This window comes from Bubalus kerabau, chromosome 1, assembly GCF_029407905.1.
Source record: "Bubalus kerabau isolate K-KA32 ecotype Philippines breed swamp buffalo chromosome 1, PCC_UOA_SB_1v2, whole genome shotgun sequence".
Classification (NCBI taxonomy): Eukaryota; Metazoa; Chordata; class Mammalia; order Artiodactyla; family Bovidae; genus Bubalus; species Bubalus kerabau.
Genome location: NC_073624.1, coordinates 53,680,488 through 53,706,866, shown reverse-complemented (window position 1 = coordinate 53,706,866; position 26,379 = coordinate 53,680,488). Strand labels below are relative to the sequence as shown.

At 39.3% G+C, this 26,379-nt stretch overlaps 2 protein-coding genes across 12 annotated transcripts in view; one reads left to right on the top strand and one right to left on the bottom strand.

Annotated features, from left to right (window-relative positions):
* Positions 1-26,379, top strand: part of NOPCHAP1 (NOP protein chaperone 1) — a 256,395-nt gene that overhangs the window by 147,272 nt on the left and 82,744 nt on the right. The window lies entirely within an intron of this gene.
* Positions 1-26,379, bottom strand: part of SLC41A2 (solute carrier family 41 member 2) — a 151,882-nt gene that overhangs the window by 69,556 nt on the left and 55,947 nt on the right. For all 11 annotated transcript variants that reach the window (XM_055574903.1, XM_055574905.1, XM_055574912.1 and 8 more), the window contains one exon: positions 16,678-16,785. In XM_055574903.1, the coding sequence (XP_055430878.1) occupies positions 16,678-16,785 (108 nt within the window). The remainder of the gene's footprint in view (positions 1-16,677; positions 16,786-26,379) is intronic.

The following is a 26,379-nucleotide window of genomic DNA, read 5'->3' as shown; positions in this document are numbered from 1 at the left end:
AGATAAATACTAGAATACCACTTATATGTTGAATCCAAAATACAATACAAATGAACATATCTACGAAACAGAGACTCATAGACCTAGAGAACAGACTTGCAGTTGCCAAGGGGAAAGGAGTACAGGGTGGCGGATGGATTTGGAGATTGGAACTAACAGTTACAAACTATTACATATAGAATGGATAAACAACAAGAGAACTATATTCAATATCCTATAATAAACCATAATGGAAAAGAATATGAATAAACAAAGAGAAAAATTATGATTCTATTTATATGAAATTCTAAAAAAGTAACTGAAAGAGTAGAGATTACTTGAGGTCAGAGGGATTACCTGGCAGCTGAATTAACAGCAAAAGCGCATCAGGGTGAGAAAAATGTTCTGTACCTTGTTGATGGTGGTAGATACACATTTAATATATTTGTCAAAACTCATCAAATTATATAGTTAATATGTACATATATTATTGAATATAAACTATACTTCAATGAATTTAACTTTTATAAAAATAATTTCATGCACCAGCAATTGCTTTTATGCTCTTCAATAACATTTATATTCCCACTACCTGGTTTGGTCAAGTATTAAAACTTTTACCATATGTAGTATACGAATATATCACACATATGTTTAACAAAAGAGATCTTAATGACTCAGATAACCATGATGGTGTGATCACTCACCTAGAGCCAGACATCCTAGAATGTGAAGTCAAGTGGGCATTAGGAAGCATCACTATGAGCAAAGCTACTGAAGGTGATGGAATTCCAGCTGAGTTATTTCAAATTCTAAAAGATGATGCTATGAAAGTGCTGTGCTCAATATACCAGCAAATTTGGAAAACTCAGCAGTGGCAACAGAACTGGAAAAGGTCAGCTTTCATTCCAATCCCAAAGAAAGGCAGTGCCAAAGAATGTTCAAACCACACAACTGAACTCATTTCACATGCTAACAAAGTAATGCTCAAAATTCTCCAAGCTAGGCTTCAATAGTAGGTGAACCAAGAACTTCCAGATATTCAAGCTGGATTTAGAAAAGGCACAGGAACCAGAGCTCAAATTGCCAACATCTGTTGGATCATGGAAAAAGCAAGAAAATTCCAGAAAAACATCCACTACTGCCTCATTGACTACACTAAAGCCTTTGACTATGTGGAGCACAAACTGTGGAAAACTGTGGAAAATTCTTAAAGAGACAGGAATACCAGACCATCTCACCTGCCTCCTGAGAAACCTGTATGCAGGTCAAGAAGGAACAATTAGAAATTGACATGAAACAACGGACTGCTTCCAAACTGGGAAAGGAGTACATCAAGGCTGTATATTGTCACCCTGCTTATTTAACTTATATGCAGAATACATCATGTGGAATGCCAGGCTGGATGAAGCACAAGCTGGAATCAAGATTGCTGGGAGAAATATCAATAACCTCAGATGTGCAAAAGACACCATCCTAATGGCAGAAAGCTAAGAGGAACTAAAGAGCCTCTTGATGAAGGTGAAAGAGGAGAGTGAAAAAGCTGGTTTAAAACTCAACATTCCAAAAAACAAAGATCATGGCATCTGGTATCATCATTCCATGGCAAATAGATGGGGAAACAATGAAAACAGTGACAGATTTTATTTTCTTGGGCTCCAAAATCACTGCAGATGGTGACTGCAGCCATGAAATTAAAAGACGCTTGCTCCTTGGAAGAAAAGCTATGACAAACCTAGACAGCATATTAAAAAGCAGGGATATTACTTTGCCAAGAAAGGTCTGTCTAGTCAAAGCTATGGTTTTCCCAGTAGTCATGTATGGATGTGAGCTGCATCACAAAGAAGGCTGAGCACCAAAGAATTGATGCTTCTGAACTGTGGTGTTAGAGAAGACTCTTGAGAATCCTGTGGATTGTAAGATCAAACCAGTCAATCCTAAAGGAAATCAACCTTGAATATTCATTGGAAGGACTGATGCTGAAGCTGAAACTCTAATACTTTGGCCACCTGATGCAAAGAACTGACTCATTGGAAAAGACCCTGATGCTGGGAAAGATTGAAGGCGGGAGGAGAAGGGGACGACAGAGGACGAGATGGATGGATGGCCTCATCGACTTAAGGGACATGAGTTTGAGCAAGCTCTGGGAGATGGTGAAGGACAGGGAAGCTTGGCATGCTGCAGTTCATGGGGTCGCAAAGAGTCAGACATGACTGAGCAACTGAACAATGACAACAACGTTTAACATCATTATACAGTCAGATATCCAAGACTCAATTTATGATGTCTTCAACCTTTCCTCTTATTTTTTCCGATTGAATAATTTCTACTGATTTATCTTCAAGTTCATGAATTCTTTCTTCTGCTCTCACCAATCTGATACATTCACTCATTAAGACACATTTGTTTAATTCTTTGAACATTTTTTCCTTTAGTTCTTTGAACACATTTATATTAGCTGCTTTGGAAGATTTTGTTAAATCCAACATCTGGGCCCACTTTGAGTCACTTCCTGTTGACTGAATATGAATCACACTTTTGGGTTTGGTTCCTTTCCACTAGTGATTTCAGTCAAAAACTAGACGGTATAATAATGTGTTATAATAACTCTGGATAATGTTATGTTCTGCTGAGGATAACTGGATTTTCCTTCTAATAGGCAGTTATTGGTCTAGACTCAAACTGCAAACCACTGTCTCTCCCACAAGGTGCAGCAGTTCATATCTCTGCTTGGTTCTTTCAGCTACCAAATACTGCTTTTCAGCTCAGCTTTTGGGGAGGCTCTCTCCTCACCTATGTAGTTTAATGGTCAGCCAAAGATTTGGACAGAATTAATGCTCAGATTTTGGGGCTTATCCTCTTTGCAGTTCTCTTGTGGCTGGGATTTCCCCATAAATTTCTACCTGCTCTGTCACCTTAAAGCTCTGTTATCTGATCATTCATGCCACCAAAACTTCAATTTTCTGCCACTATGGGTATGCATAATAACAGAAGGCACTTAGTCAAAAAATGCAAAAATTCAAATTTTAGCCAGTGTATTTGTCTTTCAAGTACAGGATGCTTCACATTTTTGCCTGCTTTTGTTCTTTTTTTTCTTTTGCCAGACTCCTTGAACTTTGCCACCTCAAGTTGGGAAGACTATGGGTTTTCTACCACATGAGATTGGGGAATTCCATCAAGAAAAAGAAGCCACAAATTTTGCCATTCTTACCCACTGCAGTTAATGGTCTCTTAAGGGAGATACCAAGGGAACATTTCATGCAAAGATGGGCTCAATAAAGGACAGAAATGGTAGGGACCTAACAGAAGCAGAAGATATTAAGAAGAGGTGACAAGAATACACAGAAGAAAGAACTGTACAAAAAAGATCTTCACGACCCAGATAATCACAAAGGTGTGATCACTGACCTAGAGCCAGACATCCTGGAATGTGACCTCAGGTGGGCCTTAGGAAGCATCACTAGGAAAAAGCTAGTGGAGGTGATGGAATGCCAGTTGAGCTCTTTCAAATCTTGAAAGATGATGCTGTGAAAGTGCTGCCTCAATATGTCAGCAAATTTGGAAAACTCAGCAGTGGCCACAGGACTGGAAAAGGTCAGTTTTCATTCCAATCCCAAAGAAAGGTAATGCCAAAGAATGCTCGAACAACTGCACAATTGCACTCATCTCTCATGCTAGTAAAGTAATGCTCAAAATTCTCCAAGCCAGGCTTCAGCAATACGTGAACTGTGAACTTCCTGATGTTCAAGCTGGTTTTAGAAAAGGCAGAGGAACCAGAGATCAAATTGCCAACATCTGCTGAATCATCAAAAAAGCAAGAGAGTTCCAGAAAAACATCTCTTTCTGCTTTATCGACTATGCCAAAGCCTTTGACTGTGTGGATCACAATAAACTGTGGACAATTCTGAAAGAGATGGGAATACCAGACCACCTGACCTGCCTCTTGAGAAACCTGTATGCAGGTCAGGAAGCAACAGTTCGAACTGGACATGGAACAACAGACTGGTTCCAAATAGGAAAAGGAGTATGTCAAGGCTGCATATTGTCACCCTGCTTATTTAACTTATATGCAGACTACATCATTAGAAGCTCTGGGCTGGAAGAAGCACAAGCTGGAATCAAGATTGCTGGGAGAAATATCAATAACGTCAGATATGCAGATGACACCACCCTTATGGCAGAAAGTGAAGAAGAACTAAAGAGCCTTTTGATGAAAGTGAAAGAAGAGAGTGAAAAAGTTGGCTTAAAGCTCAACATTCAGAAAACTAAGATCATGGCATCCAGTCCCATCACTTCTTGGCAAATAGATGGGGAAACAGTGGGAACAGTGGCTGATTTTATTTTTATGGGCTCCAAAATCACTGTGGATGATGATTGCAGCCATGAAATTAAAAAAGACACTTGCTCCTTGGAAGGAAAGTCATGACCAACCTAGACAGCATATTCAAAAGCAGAGACATTACTTTGCTAACAAAGGTCCGTCTAGTCAAGGCTATGGTTTTTCCAGTGGTCATGTATGGATGTGAGAGTTGGACTATAAAGAAAGCTGAATGCTGAAGAATTGATGCTTTTGAACTGTGGTGTTGGAGAAGACTCTTGAGAGTCCCTTGAACTGCAAGGAGATCCAACCAGTCCATCCTAAAGGAGATTAGTCCTGGGTGTTCATTGGAGGGACTGATGTTGAAGCTCAAAATCCATACTTTGGCCACCTGATGCAGAGAGCTGACTCATTTGAAAAGACCCTGATGCTGGGAAAGATTGAGGGCAGGAGGAGAAGGGGACGACAGAGGATGAGATTGTTGGATGTCATCACCGACTCAATGGACATGGGTTTGGGTGAACTCCGGGAGTTGGTGTTGGACAGGGAGGCCTGGTGTACTGTGGTTCATGGGGTCGCAAAGAGTCGAACACGACTGAGAGACTGAACTGGACTGAACTGAAGGGTAAACTCTAGTTTCTAGTTGGTTTTATAGGCTTTCAATAATCTACAAATAATCTATTATCCTGATTTTATAACTGTTTTTCTCTGAGAAGGTTCACAACTGAATTGGGAACACTATTAGAATGTTACATGCTTGAAATATTTGATAATAAAACTTAATATGCTAAAATACACACACACCCTAATATCTTGCTGAATTGTCAGGGGTGAAGCATATGCTTATAATCCTGATTGTGATGATGGTTTCACAGGTACATACTATGTATTGAAACTCATCAAACTGAAGACTGAATTTGTCTGGTTTCTTGTAGATTGATTATATCTCAAAAAAGCAATAAAGAAGAGGAGAGAGCTTAAAAATCTAGTTGATTAAAACAGTTCTTGATTAAACTTAAGCAGTTCCACTCCACAAAATTATGACTATGGGTTAGTAGTTATAACTTAAGAAACATATCTTAAAATTAAGAACTATTAATAATAGGAATTTGCACTCTTACTTGTATCTAACAGTGAGGGTATGACAATAACACAAATATATAACACAAATTTATGACAATAAATTCAAAAATTTAGAATTATGCCAAACTTAGGAAAAAATAGTGAGACTGTAACAGTACCTACATTATATCAGAGTTATTAATGTCATTATTGGGGACTTTCTTTTTTTAATTTAGAAGTTTTATAGTTTGAATGGAAAGTCTAATGTAAAATTATTATGGAAAGAGGTTTTTTCCAACTTCATATGCCTCCATTGGAATGTAAGCTCAAAGAAGGCAGGAAAAATTTCCAGTTTGTTTATTACAGATTCCCTAGCACACAGGGCACTGCTTGGCATATAGAAAAGGCTCAAAAATATTTTTTCAATTAATGAATTTAAAAGGTAGAATGTTTCAACATAACTTCAGAGAACCAAGGTTTGAGGCAACAAAAATAGCAATTTGCTCCCAGAAAATAGTTTTAAAAGCTTAAAAAAAAAAATCCTATTATCATTAGGACAGTGAATATCATTCCTGACTCTTTAGCATTCAGAATCGGAAAATTTTAGACCTCAGATAACAGAACTTAAACTCAGCAATTTATAGAATCACTGTATTTGGTTTATTTTTCAATTATAGACTACTGTTACATATTTATAAAAATATCTACTCTAACATATATCTACTGTTGAAAAGATAAAAATCTAGGAAAAAATTTTCAAGTTAATCATTATACCTTTAGAGATAAATTTTGACTAAAGTAAGGAGGGTGAGATAAAGTCGATTTGGATTCACTGTTATGAAATCTCCCTTGTTGAAACAGGAAATCTATTTGATTGGAATATCTTTTTTATCTGTGAACATTGAATCTTTAGCTTTATAAAACAACAAATTTTATATACAACTGACCTTCAACAGATGGGGTGAGCAGGCTGTATCTGATATCTTGTGTTTTAAATTCTCTACCTTTATAGACCTTTCTTAAAATCCTATAAGTTCATTTAACCTATTTCTATTGCAGACAATCATAAAAATGAGAAAAGACTATTTCATGGAGCAAAAGATTAAAGTAATCATGGACTAGCCTTCTACAGCTATAATGATTTTTACTCCTACTTTCACAAATGAAAACAAATAGATCATTGAAAAATTATAAAATGTATAGAAGAATTATATTTTGACCACAGATGGAAGAGGTGACTTTCAAATAGTGCTTGTTTTAAGTTAAAAAAAATTATATTCGTCCAACCTTCTTCCTGGAACCAGGGAGTTCAGTCAGCAGTCTGCTACAGCATCCCAATTATAAACAGGCAACCAAATTAAGGTGGTGACAGGTCAGGCATAAGAGAAAATGATGAGGATTTCATAGGTGGAACTGACAGACTAGTCAATAACTAGATAGAGGGAGGGTAAGTGATTGTAACGAAAATAAACCGACAAGACAGACAGAAAGCTGTCTTACTTGTTAGAGCAAGAGAAGACGATGAGTTTAGCTTTGAAACTACACTGCAGTGAGTGGTGCAGATAGTTGAAAATTTCAGCTTGGGAGTCAGCAGAGACTGGAGATGCAAATCTGAGAATCAGTAATGTGTTAGCGGTGGTGGACTACAATTATTGATGGAGAACATGGAAGACAAGGTACTGAAACTTCAAGAAAATCTCACATGCAGAGAATGAGCAAAGAAGAAGAAGCGGCGAAAGAGGTGAGAGGGTAGCACAGTGTGGGGTCTCAAAGTCAAGCGTAATAAAAATTTCAGGTAGGCTGTTTCAGAACAGTCAGTGAAGAGTCTCTAGAAGGTGAGGCTTTGCGGGTTTTGTTGTTAAGAAGTGATTAACTTAGAACTGCTTTAACAGCAAATAGGGCTTCCCTGGTGGCTCAGATGGTAAAACAATCCTCCTGCAATGCAGGAGACCCAGGTTCGATCCCTGGGTTGGGAGGATCCCCTGGAGAAGACCATGGCAACCCACTCCAGTATTCTTGTCTGAAGAATTTCATGGACAGAGGAGCCTGGTGGGCTATAGTCCATGGGGTCACAAAGAGTCAGACACAACTGAGGGACTAACACACACACACAGAGCTTTGGAGCTGGACTACAAGTTGATAAAGATTCTCCAGTACTCTACCAGAATGGCAGTATTCTACCTAGAAAACCTGAAGTCAGGTTCTCTAAGCAATTAAAATATCACAAGCTAGATGAATATCTTCTAGTCATGTCAGCCATGTCATCTAAGCTTGATGCCACAAGTGACTACTTTTCTCTCTTCTAATTTGGCTATTCTTACCCCTCTCAAATTTAGAGAATATTTCAAGTCTTTAATTTAGCTAATCCATCAGCCAATTCTGTCAACTCCCCCTAGAAAATGAGTTTTGGACTCCAACTGTCTCACTACATCCTCTGCTTGCACTCACCCTGATCCAAGCCAACCTCATTTCTAGTCTGCAGTATTATTGCAATGGACTCTCAACTTGTCTCCCTGCTTTAATTCTTGGCTTCCTACTGCTCTGTCGCAACACAAGTCAAAATAATCTGTTAAAAATATCTATCAGATCACACCACTCAACTGCTCAAAATCTTCCAAAGGCCTCCCATTCACACAATAGCCAAAGTCCCCACAATGACCCACCAGGTGATCTCGCATCCTGTGATTTCCCCCTTCTCTCACTTGGTCCCAACCCTATTGGCCTCCGTGCCATTCATTTAACAGGGTGGTTCTCAAACTCCGATGTGTCTCAGAATCATCTGGAAAGACTGTTCAAATACAGATAGTAAGCCACACCCTAGAATTTCTGACTCAGTAGCTTTGGAGTGGGGCTGAGAACTTGCTATTCTAACAAGATGCTAACACAAATGTTCAGAAGACCACATTTTGAGAACTACTGATCCAACAGTGGCCTTGCCTCGGGCCCTGGCAATACGTGGGACATGTCATCTTACCTCTAATAGCCTCAAAAAATAAAACTAAACAAATTAGTAGATGGAAAAGTAGTAATTCATGACATCAAGCTTTAATAACATGGTTTATTCATCTCTTTATGGTATTTTAATTGCTTAGAGAACTGAATAATTTCTTTAGTTTATGACTCAGATATCTTATAATCAGTGACACAATTCTTGACCTATGGAAGACAGCAACTCCACCCCAATCTTCCCAATGAAAGGCCCAGCTAAATGACCCTGCAGTAACGACCTTGTGCTGAGTTTCTATTCAGCTTTGGAGTTCTCCTGTCTTAAATATGAACAGAAAAATAAATATAACTAGACGTATGATAAAACGTTCTAATATAAAATATAGTCACAACAAATAAAGTTCAAATAAAAAGATGAAATTCAGCTTTAATGGTAATGGGTGTATGTGTGCTAAGTCGCTTCACTTAGTTGTGTCCGACTCTTTGTGACCCCATGGGCTGCAGCCTGCCAGGCTCCTCTGTCCATGGGACTCTCCAGGCAAGAATACTGGAGTGGGTTGCCATGCCCTCCTTCAGGGGATCTTCCTTCCCCTTCCTTCCAGGTATCAAACCCACGTCTCTTATGTCTCGTACATTGGCAGGTGGGTTCTTTACCACTAGCACCACCTGGGAAGCCCCTTAATGGTAATACATGATCAAATTAAACAATGCAACTTGCAGCATATTCTTTTTTAATCAGATTCCCTACAGCATGGCCTATTTTAAAATGGATTGGTATGTTTAATCTATTATTTGAATCTAAACAAATGCTGGGTAATGCTCAATAACGTCACTTTTAGAAATATTTTCTTTGCGGTAAGTTAGTTAAAATTTCAATTTTCCTGGCAAACTTATCAAGCTGCTTAAATGTTTGTATGCCTAACTATATTAATCAGAACAAAGTTCATTTTCTAGCAAAATGAAACTAAAGCCACCTTTTAACTCTCATTCTAATAACTTTCTTTTCCCTTAAATGTCGTCACTCTTGTTTTTCAAGACCTCTCTTCTTTATTCACGTCTCCTGCCAAAAAGCCTTTTGGAATGAGTTCTATCTAGGTAACCTACCAGCTCTTAAGACAGTTACACGTGTGGATCACTGGGAAAAGATGGAAGATTAAACACATGTAATTTCACTAACTCGGAAAACTACATAAACTAGTAAAACTACATAACTAGTAAAACTACATAAACATACTGTTGTTTTTTAAGACAAAAGTTCAAGGTATAGTAGCTTTTACACACAGCCACACATGCCAGCTGGATGCCAAATGTTAAAAAACAATATTCAGCTGACAGCAATGTCACCATTACATGATGAACTTCTGGAATATTAGAACAAATGTGAAATTTAATGAAATTTTAAAAATCTTATTGCTGCTGTTGTTGTTTAGTCACTCAGCTGTGTCCTACTCTTTTGCACCCCATGGACTGTAGCCCATCAGACTCCTCTGTCCATGGGATTTTCCAGGCAAGAATACTGGAGTGGGTTGCCATTTCCTTCTCCAGAGGATCTTCCCAGCCCAGAGACTGAACCTGTGTCTCTTACACTGCAGGCAGATTCTTTACCACTGAGCCACCAACTGGGGAGCCCAAAAATCTTATTACCATTTTATTTCTAAATTTTTTAGAAATAATTTCTTAGTACTGAGGCCTGCTAGACTGATCTTGTGGCCATTATACTTCATAGCTGTAATACTATGCAGATGCCCACTTTTAAATGAAGTCATTAGAGAATCAAGATTGTTTTTGGCTAGTTTTGCCAGTCTAGATACTGCTGAGAATGATGGTGTTATCAAATTATTGGGCTTTCTCTCCTAAACAGGAAAGAAATATAATTGATAAAGGACTTCTATACTCTTTAATTTCCAGGTTTGATGTTTTGGTTAATAGTAATGATGTATTTTCATTGAAATAATTCCATAAACTGCAATTTTGTATATTGCTTCATGATGATGCTTTCTAAATATTTTCAGAGTCAAAGGAATGTTGCCTTAACACATTTTAAAATTTTAATATTTTACACATACTTACTGCTTCACATGATCACTTGAGAAAAATCTGTGTTTAAATTTTGGATCTTTTCAAAGTGTAACAATGGAGTGATGTGTCTGGCTTCCAAGACATCAAAAAAGTAATGAAATTTCATTGGTATCTCAGCTTTTATTGAATTCATGACAATTTTAGTCCCTTCTCAAGAGTAGGATAGTAGGATAGAGATCATGTAAGAATAATTTGTATACTCAAGGTGCATCCATTTGGGTACTTAAGATGTTTCCAATAAAAGAACTGCTTTTCTGTAAGCAATCACTGATTATTAGTAAGTCCTGAGACTGTTGCCTTCAGTGTGTACTAGTAAGGCTATTTTATCCAAGCAATCCTTCTTAATATATAACTTTCCCCCCTTGTTTTTTTATCTTACTGAAGTACATCACAAGGCAGCTTTGAAATCCCTTCTATGTCATGTAATTTTCCTTAGGCCAGAAGTTTTGAATCTGTAAGAGGGATTCCAGCTTTGAGAACCATGGCTTAGAAGGCCCCACTTTGGTCCTCCATTAGCCGTGCCCCTTTCAACAGGGGAAAGCGTGCATGGGACCCAAGCAGTGTGCCCACTCAACACCTGTGCCTCATCCCCTTCTAAGCCACACTTCAGATACCTAGGACCATAGAAGTCCATGACCAAATGGCCTTGAGTCCAATTCCAGGGCCTCTTCCTGAAGCCAATCCTCCTGAAGACAGGCCATGCCACCTCTGGTGCATGCCTAAACCCAGGAGTGCTCAGAGGCTGGCTGGCTGTTGAGGGTGTAGATGGATGTGAGGTCTGAGGAATGTGTGAGGTCTTCCACAGTGCAGACCATAGAGCCAAGGGTGGGGAATGAAGTGGGGCAGGGCTCAGACCAGGAACTGGCTCCTTCCACAACACTGTGTTCCAAAACAGAACCCAAGGAGTCCAAGAAGTATAAATTTTATGTTGGACTTTCAGATTGTCAGAGGAAATATTTGCAAAGGTGGAAAGATGGAGATTTTTTTTAATGTGTAAGCTTGTTGTATAATTTTAAACTAAGTACACATATGGCTACATGGGCCTCTGTTTTTATTCCTGCCCCAGGCTCAACTGTGAAAGTGAATCTGTACAGAATGCTTTTAAATATGATACTATTACACTGACATCATTATACTGATCAGATACAATAGTAAATTGGAATGGTCTTTTCCCAGATTTTGATATGCCTGACTCATTTTTATCATTCAGGTTCCTTGGTAGCTCAGTTGGTAAAGAATCCGCCTGCAATGCAGGAGATCCCGGTTCGATTCCTGGGTCGGGAAGATCCCTGGAGAAGGGATTGACTACCCACTCCAGTATTCTTGGGCTTCCCTGGTGGCTCAACTGGTAAAGAATCCACCCACAATGTGTGAGACCTGCATTTGATCCCTGGGGTGGGAAGATCCCCTGGAGAAGGGAAAGGCTACCCACTTCAGTATTCTGGCCTGGAGAATTCCATGGACTGTATAGTCCATTGGGTCGCAAAGAGTCAGACATGACCGAGTGACTTTCACTTTCCATTTTCCAGCTTACACACCACCTCAGAGAATTTGTCCCTAACCACCTAATATAAAACAGCTCTTGTGAATCACCCTTCATCACATTACCCTGTTTTATGTTCTTTAATGCCTCTACCAATATCTGAAATTATTTATGTAAATTCTACCATAGCAGAGACCATGCCTGCCTTGTTATTCATCTGCAAACTCATGGATTCTTATCTAGTGCTATGAGTTATAATTTGGAAATATCATTATTTATTTTGTTGCTCGAATTGTCCCAGATCTGGTTTGTATGTTACCCTTTCATCATTACCTATCATTCTTTGTTTCTTCGAGCATTTCTTTACTTTATGGCACAAGATGTTCCAGGGTCATTTTGAACTTTTATGTTCAAATCTAAGGAACTCCAGCTTCTATTATTCTCCAGTTCTTTTAATACTCAATAATGTAAAATTAAAGACTAGACTAAAGTGAATTTACAAAGTAATTCTATGTGGTTTGGTTCCAACTGATACCTCTGTATATTAACTCCAACTAACTACAGAGATAAGCCACAGGGTTATATATACAAATAATATTTTTTATTATAAAAAGTTAAGTTTTAAAACATACATACCCCAGATATAGTATAGTGGTACTAAGACCAAGACCATAGGAGAGCATTTTTACAATGTAGAGGAGGAGATTATTCAGTTCAGTTAAGTTCAGTTGCTCAGTCATGTCCGACTCTCTGCGACCCCATGAATGGCAGCACGCCAGGCCTCCCTGTCCATCTCCAACTCCCAGAGTCCACCCAAACCCATGTCCATCGAGTTGGTGATGCCATCCAACCATCTCATCCTCTGTCGTCCCTTCTCCTCCTGCCCTCAATCTTTCCCAGCATCAGGGTCTTTTCAAATGAGTCAGCTCTTCCCATCAGGTGGCCAAAGTATTGGAGTTTCAGCTCCAACATCAGTCCTTCCAATGAACACCCAGGACTGATCTGCTTTAGGATGGACTGGTTGGATCTCCTTGCAGTCCAAGGGACTCTCAAGAGTCTCCTCCAATACCACAGTTCAAAAGCATCAATTCTTTGGCGCTCAGCTTTCTTTTTAGTCCAACTCTCACATCCAAACATGACTACTGGAAAAACCATAGCCTTGACTAGATGCCAGTACTTTCGCCACCTCATGAGAAGAGTTGACTCACTGGAAAAGACTCTGATGCTGGGAGGGATTGGGGGCAAGAGGAGAAGGGGACGACAGAGGATGAGATGGCTGGACGGCATCACTGACTCGATGGACGTGAGTCTCAGTGAACTCCGGGAGTTGGTGATGGACAGGGAGGCCTGGTATGCTGTGATTCATGGGGTCACAAAGAGTCAGACACGACTGAGCAACTGATCTAATCTGATCTGACTAGATGGACCTTTGTTGGCAAAGTAATGTCTCTGCTTTTTAATATGCTGTCTAGGTTGGTCATAACTTTCCTTCCAAGGAGTAAGCATCTTTTAATTTCATGGCTGCAATCACCATCCGCAGTGATTTTTGGAGCCCATAAAAATAAAGTCAGCCACTGTTTCCACTCTTTCCCCATCTATTTGCCATGAAGTGATGGGACCGGATGCCATGATCTTAGTTTTCTGAATGTTGAACTTTAAGCCAACTTTTTCACTCTCCTCTTTCACTTTCATCAAGAGGCTCTTTAGTTCTTCTTCACTTTCTGCCATAAGGGTGGTGTCATCTGCATATCTGACATTATTGATATTTCTCCCAGCAATCTTGATTCCAGCTTGTGTTTCCTCCAGCCCAGAGCTTCTCATGATGTACTCTGCATATAAGTTAAATAAGCAGGGTGACAATATGCAGCCTTGACATACTCTTTTTCCTATTTGGAACCAGTCTGTTGTTCCATGTCCAGTTCTAACTGTTGCATCCTTACCTGCATACAGGTTTCTCAAGAGGCAGGTCAGGTGGTCTGGTATTCCCATCTCTTTTAGAATTTTCCACAGTTTATTGTGATCCACACAGTCAAAGGCTTTGGCATAGTCAATAAAGCTGAAACAGATGTTTTTCTGGTGTGGCTGAGAAGAGCTACCCCAGGCCCGAGGCCAGGGGTGGTGGCTGAGAGGAGCTACCCCAGGCCTGAGGTAAGGAGCAGTGGCTGAGCTTTGCTGGAGCAGCCATTAAGAGATACCTCACATCCAAGGTAGGAGAAACCCAAGTAAGATGGTAGGCACTGAGAGAGGGCATCAGAGGGCAGACACACTGAAACCACAATCACAGACAGCAGGCCAATCTGATCACACAGACCACAGTCTTGTCTAACTCAATGAAACTAAGCCATGCCATATGGAGCCACCCAAGACGGACGGGTCATGGTGGAGAGGTCTGACAAAATGTGGTCCACTGGAGAAGGAGATTATTAGGGTTTTGCTATTGTGTTTATTTACTGGTTTTATAAACTCAGACACAGTTATCCTGTACAAGTAAAAGGAAAAGTTCTGGAATGACTTATTTCACCACATACTACCTCTGTGTCTTCAGGAAAGTTACTCAACTGTTCAAAGCCTCAGTTCCTCCTCTGTAAAACAGGAATAGTGTTTATCTCATAGGGTTTGTTATAAGACATCCTAAAGCAGCACAGTGCTGGCACATTATGCGTACGTGTTAAGTCCCTTTAGTCATGCCGACTCTTTCCAACTCTATAAGCCTGCCAGGCTCCTCAGTCCATGGGAGTCTCTAGGCAAGAACACTGGACTGGGTTGCCACTTTTTTCTCCAGGGGATATTTCCGACCCAGGGATTGAACTCATATCTCCTGTCTCCTGCATTGTCAGGTGGGTTCTTTATCACTAGTGCCACCTGGGAAGCCTGGCACATTATGAGAACCCAGTACTTCATTATTGCCTGGAAGGAGTATGGCTATATGACCTTTTATATATAAGCAAACGGCTTAGAAGTTTCCATTGGGTATATGTAGCAGTTCTTGAAAAAGCAAATAATAATGTTAATAAAACATTACTTAATGCATTTCCTTTCTAAGCATCTGTTTCACTCAAGAAAACTTAGGGACCTCACAGCTGCCTGGAGAAAAATGAGGAGAGGGGAGAAGGAGGAAAAGGGGGCTTCTAGCAAAACACAGCTGTTCAGCTTCCACATCTTCATTACCTTTAGATACACAAATGTTTTTTCCTAGTTCACAGACAGATTCATAGGCTGCATCTTCTTTAAAGGAAAAAACAAACCTCATATACTAACAGCACTGCAATCAGTAATGACAGCTTAGTTAATTTGGGGCTAACATTCAATGTGGTGCTGGAAAAGACTCTTGAGAGTCCCTTGGACTGCATGGAGATCAAACCAGTCAATCCTAAAGGAAATCAACCCTGAATATTCACTGGAAGGACTGATGCTGAAGCTGAAGCTCCAATACTTTGGCCACCTGATGCAAAGAGCCAACTCATTAGAAAAGACCCTGATGCTAGGGAAAGACTGAAGGCAAAGGAGAAGAGGGTGGCAGAGGATGAGATGGTTAGACAGCATCACCAACTCAATGGACATGTATTTTAGCAAACTCCATGATACAGGGGAGGACAGAGGAGCCCGGGGTCCTACAGTCTACAGGGTCGCAGAGTTAGACATGACTTAGCAACTGAACAACAACAGTAGCGTTCAATGGGCTGATGGTTCCTTGAAGTGAGCCTCACTAGCTACATGGATTAATGATGATTTGGTTCCACGATGGTGGAATCCCCAAAGAATATTATAGTGAGAAAACAAAATCCTTTTTGACTACTAAAAAAAAAACTCAGAACCCTGCTAGTGGCAGTATTTTTAAAAGCGTTTAATGTTTCTGGATGACCGTTTTCTAGTATGTGGCTAAAGCCATAAAAGTATGCTTTTTTTCTCCCCTGAACAATAATTTCATCTTAGAATTTGCCCAAAAGAAATTAGAGTATATAATTATATATACAAGAATAGTCATAACAGCAAAACATTAAAAAGAAGCTACATGTTCAATAACAGATTAAATCCCAGTAGAGCTATACAACAGAAAAACACACAGCCAATAAAAATGGCATAGGTCCACATTTCTTGATATGGAAAGATGATCATGATGTCTCTTCAAATGGATATCAAAGATTATAAATGAGAATATGTATGATTCCAGTTCTTCTTTTTTAAGAATATAGTGTGTGTGTGTGTGTGTATCACATTATGCCATACCTATGCGTAAGTAGAGTTATCCAAGTATAGAAGGATCTGTAACAAAATAGTAATAGAGATTGTGTCTAGGTAAAGAATTGAGGGTAGTTTTAAATTTTCTTCTTTATACGTTTTCCCTTTCCTTCAGTTTTTACAATAAGCATGTATTAGTTTTACAATCACAGAAAGTCTAAATGCCAATCAACCAACCATCAAACCATAAAGAATCTCAGTGTCTGACTTGCCCATGTCTTAAGCACTGATGATGATTGCCAGAATCCCCTGAAGTGAAAGGAGGCAAGAATGTTACTTCTTCTCAGGGTAAAGGAGGGCCTATAATTCCCAAAGCAGACAGCCCAGGGAACTTTCAGGACATGATAACAGGCATAACTACTTAGCATAGCCCTGAGGTTCAGAAACTTATCAGTAGAGAGAGGAGAAAATTTTTTTTCCTCATAAAAGTTCTCCTCAATAGAGAGGAACAGCATATGTGATATATATACACACAAAGAGACACAGACACAGACACACACACACATATATATCCGTGTGTGTGTGCACATGTGTAGAAAATATACATACTTAGAGGTAGGAATGAACTTACTGCAGTGGATAATCTGGATGCCAATGTCATTTCCAAGTTCCCTTTGAGACCAAGAAGTGCAGGAACTAAAATGAAAACTTCTGTTACTTTTTTGAACACCTCCCAGTGCTGTAAGGAAAAAAAAAATAATTTTCAACACTCTTTAAAAACACTTTAGATTAAAGATTTCCAAAATTTTCAGCTTTTTTTCCCCAATGTTGCATCTACATTTTATGTAACTACATAGGTCATTTAATCATTGAATATTCAGCTTAACCCATTCCCATAGATGGGGGAAATGTGGAAACAGTGACAGATTTTGCTTTCTTGGGCTCCAAAATCACTACAAATGGTGACTGCAGCCATGTAATAAAAAGATGCTTGCTCCTTAGAAGAAAAGCTATGACAAGCCTAGATGGCATATTAAAAAGCAGATATTACTTTGCTGACAAAAGTCTGTATAGTCAAAACTATGGTTTTTCCAGTAGTTATGTATGGATGTGAGAGTTGGATCATAAAGAGGGCTGAGTGCCAAAGAACTGATGCTTTCAAACTGTGGTACTAGAGAAGACACTTGAGAGTCCCTTGGACTGCAAGGAGATCCAGCCAGTCAATCCTAAGGGAAGTCAATCCTGAATATTCACTGGAAGGACTGATGCTAAAGCTGAAGCTACAATAGTTTGGCCACCTGATGTGAAGAGCAGACTCACTGGAAAAGACCCTGATGCTGGGAAAGATTGAGGGCAGGAAAAGAAGAGGGCGTTAGAGGACGAGATGGCTAGATGGCATCATTGACTCAGGACATGAATTTGAGCAAACTCAAGGATGTAGGGAAGGACAGGGAAGCTTGGCGTGCTGCAGTCCGTGGGGTCGCAAACAGTTAGACACAACTTAGCAACTGAACAACAACTTCCAGAGTTCTGAAGCCTTGAGTTACTTTAGAAGACTCAGTTAGAGTTGGGAGTAATAGCTGATAAAGTCAGTATATCTCATAGTATATTTAGCTTGTTACACAATCTTTTTTTTTTTTTTGGCTGCCCTAGGTCTTCGTTGTGGCACACAGACTTTCTCCAGCTCTGGTACGTGAGCTGAATTGCCCAGCATCATGTGGGACGTTAGTTCCTGCATCAGGAACTGAATTCCACATTCCTGTAAAGCAGATTCTTAACCATTGGACCACCAAGTTAAGTCCAACTCTGTTACTCTTAAAGGCTACTTTATCTCTTAATGATGCCAAGTCAGTGTAACTAGTGATTAGTTACACTGACTAGTAACAACTGATTAGTTGATTAGGAGCACAGATTCAAGAACCAGATAAACTGTATTTGAATCTTGGTTCCAACACTGATTATAACCAACCTACAGAAAAATTACAGTAATGTTATTAGCTAGTTTCACAAATGAAGAAATAGAGATTCAGATAAAGTGATTTTCCCAAGACCAAAAGATGGGACCTAAAATTGATCCCAGAAGTTCTGAGTTGTCCCACGTTCTGCTCCCCATTTTAGGATGTGAGGCAAGAGGCTGTAGAGCAGAGGATCATAAAGAGCACGAAACTGGAAATCAGAAAATCCGTTATCAAGGCATGGATCTGTCACAAACTGGCTGTGTGATCTTTGATGAGTTATGTACTTTTGTGATTTCAACTTCCTCAACCATGAAATGAAGATAATATCTGTCCTGTTGAGCCTATGGAGAAATACCATAATAATGAAAACAATAGACATTAGAGCACTTTATAAACTGGAAATGCCATACAAATAACACAAAATGCTACTTCACAAGTGCTATTAAGAGGTGATTGTCCTAGTATGAGACTTTAGTAACTAAGCATCTTAATTTATGCCAAAACATATCAAGAATACAGTCCTGTCACTAATACCAATACAGTTGAGAAAAGACTTAAATCTATCAGATAAGTGAAAGGAAATTTTAATTTGTCTCCAAAGTTTCCCTAGAGGCTGTTCCAAATAGATGTAGAACTAGGGACTAAAGAGAGTTCAGGAAATATTTGTCAGACCAGTCTCTGGTAAAAACCTGGTTCAAAGGATTCACAAGTGAATCCATCCAGGGATTCAATTAAGGATGGAGCTAAAAGAGGCACTGGGGGTCCAGAAACCTCTCAGATTCCTTAACCTATCAAAGAAACTACCAAACAATTTTGCCTGTGTTTTATGTTGGGGAAGAATTCTGCTGTCCTAGTGGGATATGCATCCTTCCGAGATGATGGTGATGATGATGACGAACAACAACAGACAATAATAATAATAAATACGAACAGCAGTCAACATTCACTGATTGCTGGTTATGTGCCAGTCACCGTTCTAGCCTTCATCATTTAATTTTCACAACAAACTTATGAGATAGCATTTTTATCAGATTAGACATAATTCAGGAATATGTTTTACCTAGGTCATAATTTTAAGACACCTACCTATACAATGATTTTAAATTTCTCTATCAGTCACATGCAATCCCTCCGTGGATCTGTTGGGATGCAGTCCATTGGGTTACTAACATCCTTTCCTAGTGTAATTAAAATCAAATGCTCCTGTGAGAATTCCTATGAAAACACTTACACCTTAGCATTGATATAACAATAAGAACTTTCACATACTGCTTTCCTACCTTGTGCCCAATAGATTCTGCGTTCTTCTCTCTATAACCTGCACACATGTGCTTATTGAAGTTCTCAAACTTTCTCAGCTCACAGCACCTGTAGCATCTCAGAAATGTTTCCATGGCTTCCTTTGGTCAAAAGAAATACCTAACAGTCCTGCCAAGCAGCTAGGTCCAAACAATTTAATAGGTATTTATTCCCTAACAATTCTATAGCCTTCTAAAGAAATAACACAAACACTGGAAGGAAAATATTGTATTTTTATGTCCTCTAACAACATTAATTCCTAATGGGATGTGTGTATCTCTTGGGCACTGCATAACTTCTCAAACCTTGTAACCAGAAACCACTGCCTTCGTTTCTTGTTCCATGTTGACTTTTGTGTGACACTTGCTTTTTTCCCCAGCACTGTTGAAAATCTAGCTTTGCAGAGGTATGTCATCAAGAGAAATGCAGTATGATCTAATGCTGAATGCTGAACCGCCTCGAGCCAGTGGTCTGCAGCGATGTCCAAGAGATGTCACTGTGTTTCCCTCAAAAATTTAATATATACCACAGCGCCTCTAAGGTCCAGCCACACAGATTAGGAAATATGAGAATAGTGAGAAACACTATGGTACAGTAGCCAAAGGGAAGGATTCTGCAATCAGATTATCTGGGTTAAATTCTGATACTAATACCCAGGCAGGAAGGCCAGAGGTCTCCTAACAGAGGAAATGGGCTGCAAGTGTCAGACATTTTTTCTCTCTCTCTTTAGCGGCAAGAGGAAACAAGCTACTAGTGTTATATTTTTTCCCCTTCTCTATAAAAATTTAAAAAGAGGTTTCTTTTAAAATTCTGTGTTGCCATGACAACACCTGGTTCCACCTGAACTTAGTTAATGATTTCAGTCACTCAGTCGTGTCCGACTCTTTGCAACCCCACGGACTGTAGCATGCCAGGCCGCCCTGTCCATCACCAACTCCTGGAGCCTCCTCAAACTCATCTCCACTGAGTCGGTGATGCCATCCAACCATCTCATCCTCTGTCATCCCCTTCTCCTCCTGCCTTCAGTCTTTCCCAGCATCAGGGTCTTTTCCAATGAGTCAGTTCTTCACATCAGGTGGCCAAAGTATTGGAGTTTCAGCTTCAACATCAGTCCTTCCAATGAACACCCAGGACTGATCTGCTTTAGGATGGACTGGTTGGATCTCCTTGCAGTCCAAGGGACTCTCAAGAGTCTTCTCCAACACCACAGTTCAAAGGCATCGATTCTTCAGCGCTCAGCTTTCTTTATAGTCCAACTTTCACATCCATACATGACCACTGGAAAAACCATAGCTTTGACTAGATGGACTTTTGTTGGCAAAGTAATGTCTCTGCTTTTAAATAAGCTGTCTAGGTTGGTCATAACTTTTCTTCCAAGGAGTAAACATCTTTTAATTTCATGGCTGGTCACCATCTGCAGTGATTTTGGAGCCCAAGAAAATAAAGTCTCTCACTGTTTCCACTGTTTCCCCATCTATTTGCCATACTGATGGGACCAGATGCCATGATCTTCATTTTTTGAATGTTGAGTTTGAAGCCAGCTTTTCCACTTTCTTTCACTTTCATCAGGAAGCTCTTTAGTTCTTCTTCTTCACTTTCTGCCATAAGGGTGGTGTTATCTGCATATTTGAAGTTATTGATATTTCTCCTGGCAATCTTGATTCCAACTTGTGCTTCATCCAGCCTGGCATTTTGCATGATGCATTGCAGAAGGAAATGGCAACCCACTCCAGTGTTCTTGCCTGGAGAATCCCAGGGATGGGGGAGCCTGGTGGGTTGCCGTCTATGGGGTCACACAGAGTTGGACACAACTGAAGCGACTTAGCAGCAGCAGCAGCTCTGCATAGAAGTTAAATAAGTGGGGTGACAATATACAGCCTTGACGTACTCCTATCCCAGTTTGGAACCAGTCCATTGTTTCATGTCCAGTTCTAACTGTTGTTTCCTGACCTGCATACAGAATTCTCAAGAGGCAGGTCAGGTGGTCTGCTATTTCCATTTCTGTAAGAATTTTCCACAGTTTGTTGTGATCGACACAGTCAAAGGCTTGGGCATAGTCAATGAAGCAGAAATAGATGTTGTTCTGGAACTCTCTTGCTTTTTCGATGATCCGACAGATGTTGGCAATTTGGTCTCTGGTTCCTCTGCCTTTTCTAAATCCAGCTTGAACATCTGGAAGTTCCCAGTTCAAGTTCCCAGTACTGTTGAAGCCTGGCTTGGAGAATTTTGAACATTACTTTACTAGCGTGTGAGATGAGAGCAATTGTGTGGTAGTTTGAGCATTCTTTGTATTGCCCACCTGAACTGAACTTTTCTCAAACCTTACCAATGCATTTTTCTTATGGAAATGTTAGTCTTAAGCTATGTCAATGAACTATGTATTTACCCTAGACTCTGTCTTCAAGTGGGTTCTGCCTAAGACTCAGAACTGACTTGACAAGACAGTATATTTCACTCATGCAAATATTCTCTTAAACTATGTTAATGAGACTGTATTTGCTTGGAAACCTGCCTTTCTTGTCATGTCAATCATTTTATGGCCCGAGACAACTCACTTTGTGCCAATTTTATCTCAAAATGCATGTTGTGGGTAAGGCGCCTGGTGCCAGTCTCTGAGTTTTGAGACATTTCCTTTCCTCTAATTAGCAGACTGCCCACTCCAGTATTCTGGCCTGGCAAGTCCCATGGATGGAGGAGCCTGGTAGGCTGCAGTCCATGGGGTTGCAAAGAGTCGGACATAACTGAGCAACTTCACTTTCTCTTTTCACTTTCATGCATTGGAGAAGGAAATGGCAACCCACTCCAGTATTCTTGCCTGTAGAATCCCAGGGACGGGGGAGCCTGGTGGGCTGCCGTCTATGGGGTCGCACAGAGTCAGACACGATTGAAGTGACTTAGCAGCAGCAGCAGTAGCTATATAACATCCAGCTAAAGACTAGCAGGGGGGCACTCTTTCTGTTCTCTTCTGATGTCTATGTCAGAAGCTTTCTATATCTCTTTTATACTTTATACTTTAGTAAAACTTTATTACACAAAAGCTCTGAGCGATCAAGCCTCGTCACTGGTCCCAAATTGAATTCTTCTCGTCTGGAGGCCAAGAATGCTGGTGTCTTTAGTGGCTCAGCAACAACCTTTCACTATTTTTACTGTATGCCTTGAGTATGCTATGTAAAACTATGCTTTACTTTCTTCACCTAAAATAGGGTCATAATTGTACCTACCTCATACAATTGTGTTCAGGACCATTTCTGTACATTGTAATAAATAACAATATTGAGAGTTTATTAGTTCTAACACCAAAACATATTATCAGTAAATCTTCCTGTAAGGAGGAAGTAATGAAAAAAAAAATCCAGACACGGAATGCTGATACAGCTAGTGACCCTGTCAGGGGAAGCACACTGACTGAAACCGCCCACCCTGGCCAGGCACCATAGTAACCATTTGCATGAGTTGTTTTCTGACAGGAGGTCTTGGTAAGGAATACGGAATTAATAAGCCACCACCAACTGGAAGAGTTCAGGAAAGGTCAAAAGGAGACACCACATGTCCGACAACCTCCCAGAATCCTTCTCTCTGGCATGCATCTTGGCTGAACAAGGCATGCACCACCAGGAAGGACTCTTGAGTCAGATGATTGGCTAAAGACAACCCGGAAACTAATCCCATCACCATAAAACCTGAGACTGCAAGCCATGTGACACAGCTGTTCTCTTGGGTTCCCTTACCCTACTGCTCTCCATCCGAGTGCCCTTTCCCAATAAACTCTCTTGCTTTGTCAGCACATATGTCTCCTCAGACAATTCGTTTCCGAGTGTTAGACAAGAGCCCAGGTTTGGGCCCTGGAAGGGGTCCCCCTTCCTGCAACACCCCCAGTAAATTTCACCTACTTACAAATTTTGCCATGATACAGACATGTCCTCCGAGGCAGATTATTATGCAGCGCAATCTTCCACAAGAATCTGCCCTACAGGAAATCGATTTTTAATCTTACCTAATTTTGGACACCTGTCAATAACCAGAATCTTGGGCAGGAACCCACTTCTCAAATGTAATGTCGGATTGCTTACAAATGTACTACATTTGAAATCTATCCATTAGTGCCCCAAAGGACAAACAAATATGAAACTTGAGAAAAAAAAAAAAACAAATAATATAAGCTGCTGCTGCTGCTGGAGAATACATAAATAGAGTCTTAAATAGAAAAAGTTAAAAAGTATCTGACTGGTAAAACACGCTTATGTAATTTTAAAACATATAACAGAGAAGAATTGCTTCTCATTTTAACTTAGTTTTAAAAAGTTAAACCCATTCACTTTTAAACATATGACTCAATGACCAACCTCATTCATAATTATAAAATGCAAATTAAAAGATGATCAACTTTCTTCTGTGAGACTGGTACAGGTCAAAAAGTTGGATAAAGTTCGAGAGTTTGGAATGGATATTTATGCACTGCTATATTTAAAATGGATAACCAACAAGGACCTACTGTATAGCACATGAAACTCTGCTCAATGTTATGTGCCAGCCTGGATGACAGGGGAGTCTGGGGGAGAATGGATACATGTACATGTAAGTCCCTCAGCTATCCACCTGAAACTATTACAACACTGTTAATCAGCTCTATTCCAATACAAAATAAAAAGTTTTAAAAAATAAAAATTTAAATTTTTAACAACTTGAATAATACTCTGTTGGTAAGAGTATTAATATAAGGAAATAGGCACTCTATTATACTTTTGGTGAGAACATAAATGTAAAGGTTTAACTTTGGAGGGGGGAATTCAGTAATATGTATCAAATGTAAAATGCACATAATTGTCGACTAAAAACTCTACTTCAAGGAAAGTTACCTTACAAATAAACTTGAACATGAGTTCAAACACATACATATAATGAGTCAACTTCATCATTGTTCAGAATCACAAAAGATCTGAGGCACTTTAAATCTCCTTCATTACGTAACTTGGTAGAAAAACAATGAGACATCTTTGCATAGCTGGAGAAGAATCTGGTAAATCTGTGTGTATCTATAAGGAAGCTCCAAGATAAATTAAGAAGAGCAAGGTAAAGGGCAGCATTATAGGATGTTTTTTGCTTCTGTTTTTTAGTGAATACACACACATATTAACATGTATGTATGCATCTTCATGCATTTAACTTCAGTTGAAGGAGACAAAAAAAAACTATACCACTAAATTCTAAAGAAGAGAATAGGGCAAGGGCATGCAGAAGACTCTTTTCTCCATTACATATTCTTTCATACAGCTTAGATATGCTCAACCAGATACACGTTTTTCATTAAACTTTTTGAAATAATTATAGATTCACATGCAATTATAAAAAATAATACAGAGAGATTCCCATGTACCCTGTATCAAATTTACCCCAATGCTAACATATCTCAAAACTCTAGGACAATCTCACAACCAGGATAATGACATTGATAGTCAAAATACAGCACATTTCTATCACCACAAGGATTCCCTATTGCCCTTTTATAGCCATGTCCACTTTTCTTCACTTCCAGTCCCTTCTTAGTCCCTGGCAAATACTAATCAGCTCTTTATGTCTATAAAATGTCAAGCTGTGGTACATATACACAATGGAGTACTACTCAGCCATTAAAAAGAATACATTTGAATCAGTTCTAATGAGATGGATGAAACTGGAGCCTATTATACAGAGTGAAGTAAGCCAGAATGAAAAACACCAATACAGTATACTAACGCATATATATGGAATTTAGAAAGATGGTAACAATAACCCTGTGTACGAGACAGCAAAAGAGACACTGATGTATAGAACAGTCTTATGGACTCTGTGGGAGAGGGAGAGGGTGGGAAGATTTGGGAGAATGGCATTGAAACATGTAAAATATCATGTATGAAATGAGTTGCCAGTCCAGGTTCGATGCACGATGCTGGATGCTTGGAGCTGGTGCACTGGGACGACCCAGAGGGATGGAATGGGGAGGGAGGAGGGAGGAGGGTTCAGGATGGGGAACACATGTATACCTGTGGTGGATTCATTCTGATATTTGGAAAAACTAATACAATTATGTAAAGTTTAAAAATAAAATAAAATTAAAAAAAAATTTTTTATAAATGAATATAGTTTGTATAACCTTTTGAGATTTGCTTTTTCTGCTCACCATAATTCTCTGGAGATTCATCTAGATTGCTGCATGTGTCAATAGCTCTTTCCTTTTTGTTGCTGAGCAGTATTCCAGCATACGGATTTACCAAAGTTTAACCATTCAGTTATTGAAAGACATCTGGCGTGTATCCAGTTCTTGGCTATTATAAGTAAAGCAGCTGTAAACATTCACATACAGGAGCTGTATAAGCATAAGTCCTCATTCTCTGCAATAAATGCCCAGGAATGCAATATCTAGGTTGCAAGACAGTTAATATCTAGGTTTTTGTTTTGTTTTTAAAGAAACTATTGAAGTGTTTTCCAGAGTGACTGTATCATTTTAAATTCCCACCAGCAATATGAGTGATGCCATTTCTCTGCATTCTCAATGGTATTTGATACTACTACTGTTTTTTATTATAACCATGCTGATAGATACGTAGTGATAGCTCATTGTGGTTTTCATGTGTATTCTCTAACGGCGAAAGATACTGAATATCTTTTCAAGCTTATTTACAATCCCTACACATTCTTCAGCAAAATGCCTTTATGGTTTTTTGCCAATTTTCTAACTGGGCTGTTTTTGTTTTTATTGTTGAGTTTTTGAGAGTTCTTTATTCTAGTCTTTTGTCAGATGTGTGGTTTGCAAATATTTTATTCCACTTGGTAGCTTGGTGTTTTCCTCCCTTTAATGAAGTCATTCACACAACAAAAATTTTATTTGATGAAGTCCAATTTATCCATTTTTCCTTTTGTGGATCATCCTCTTGGTGTCAAGTCTAGGCATGTTCACCCCTCCACCAATACCACAGTCTTGATTACTGTGGTCATTTTAATAAACTTGGAATCAAGGAGACAGATCCTTTCCACTTTATTCTTATTTTCAAAAAAGAAAATTCTACATTCTGTCCCTTTGTGTGTAAATTTTAAAATAT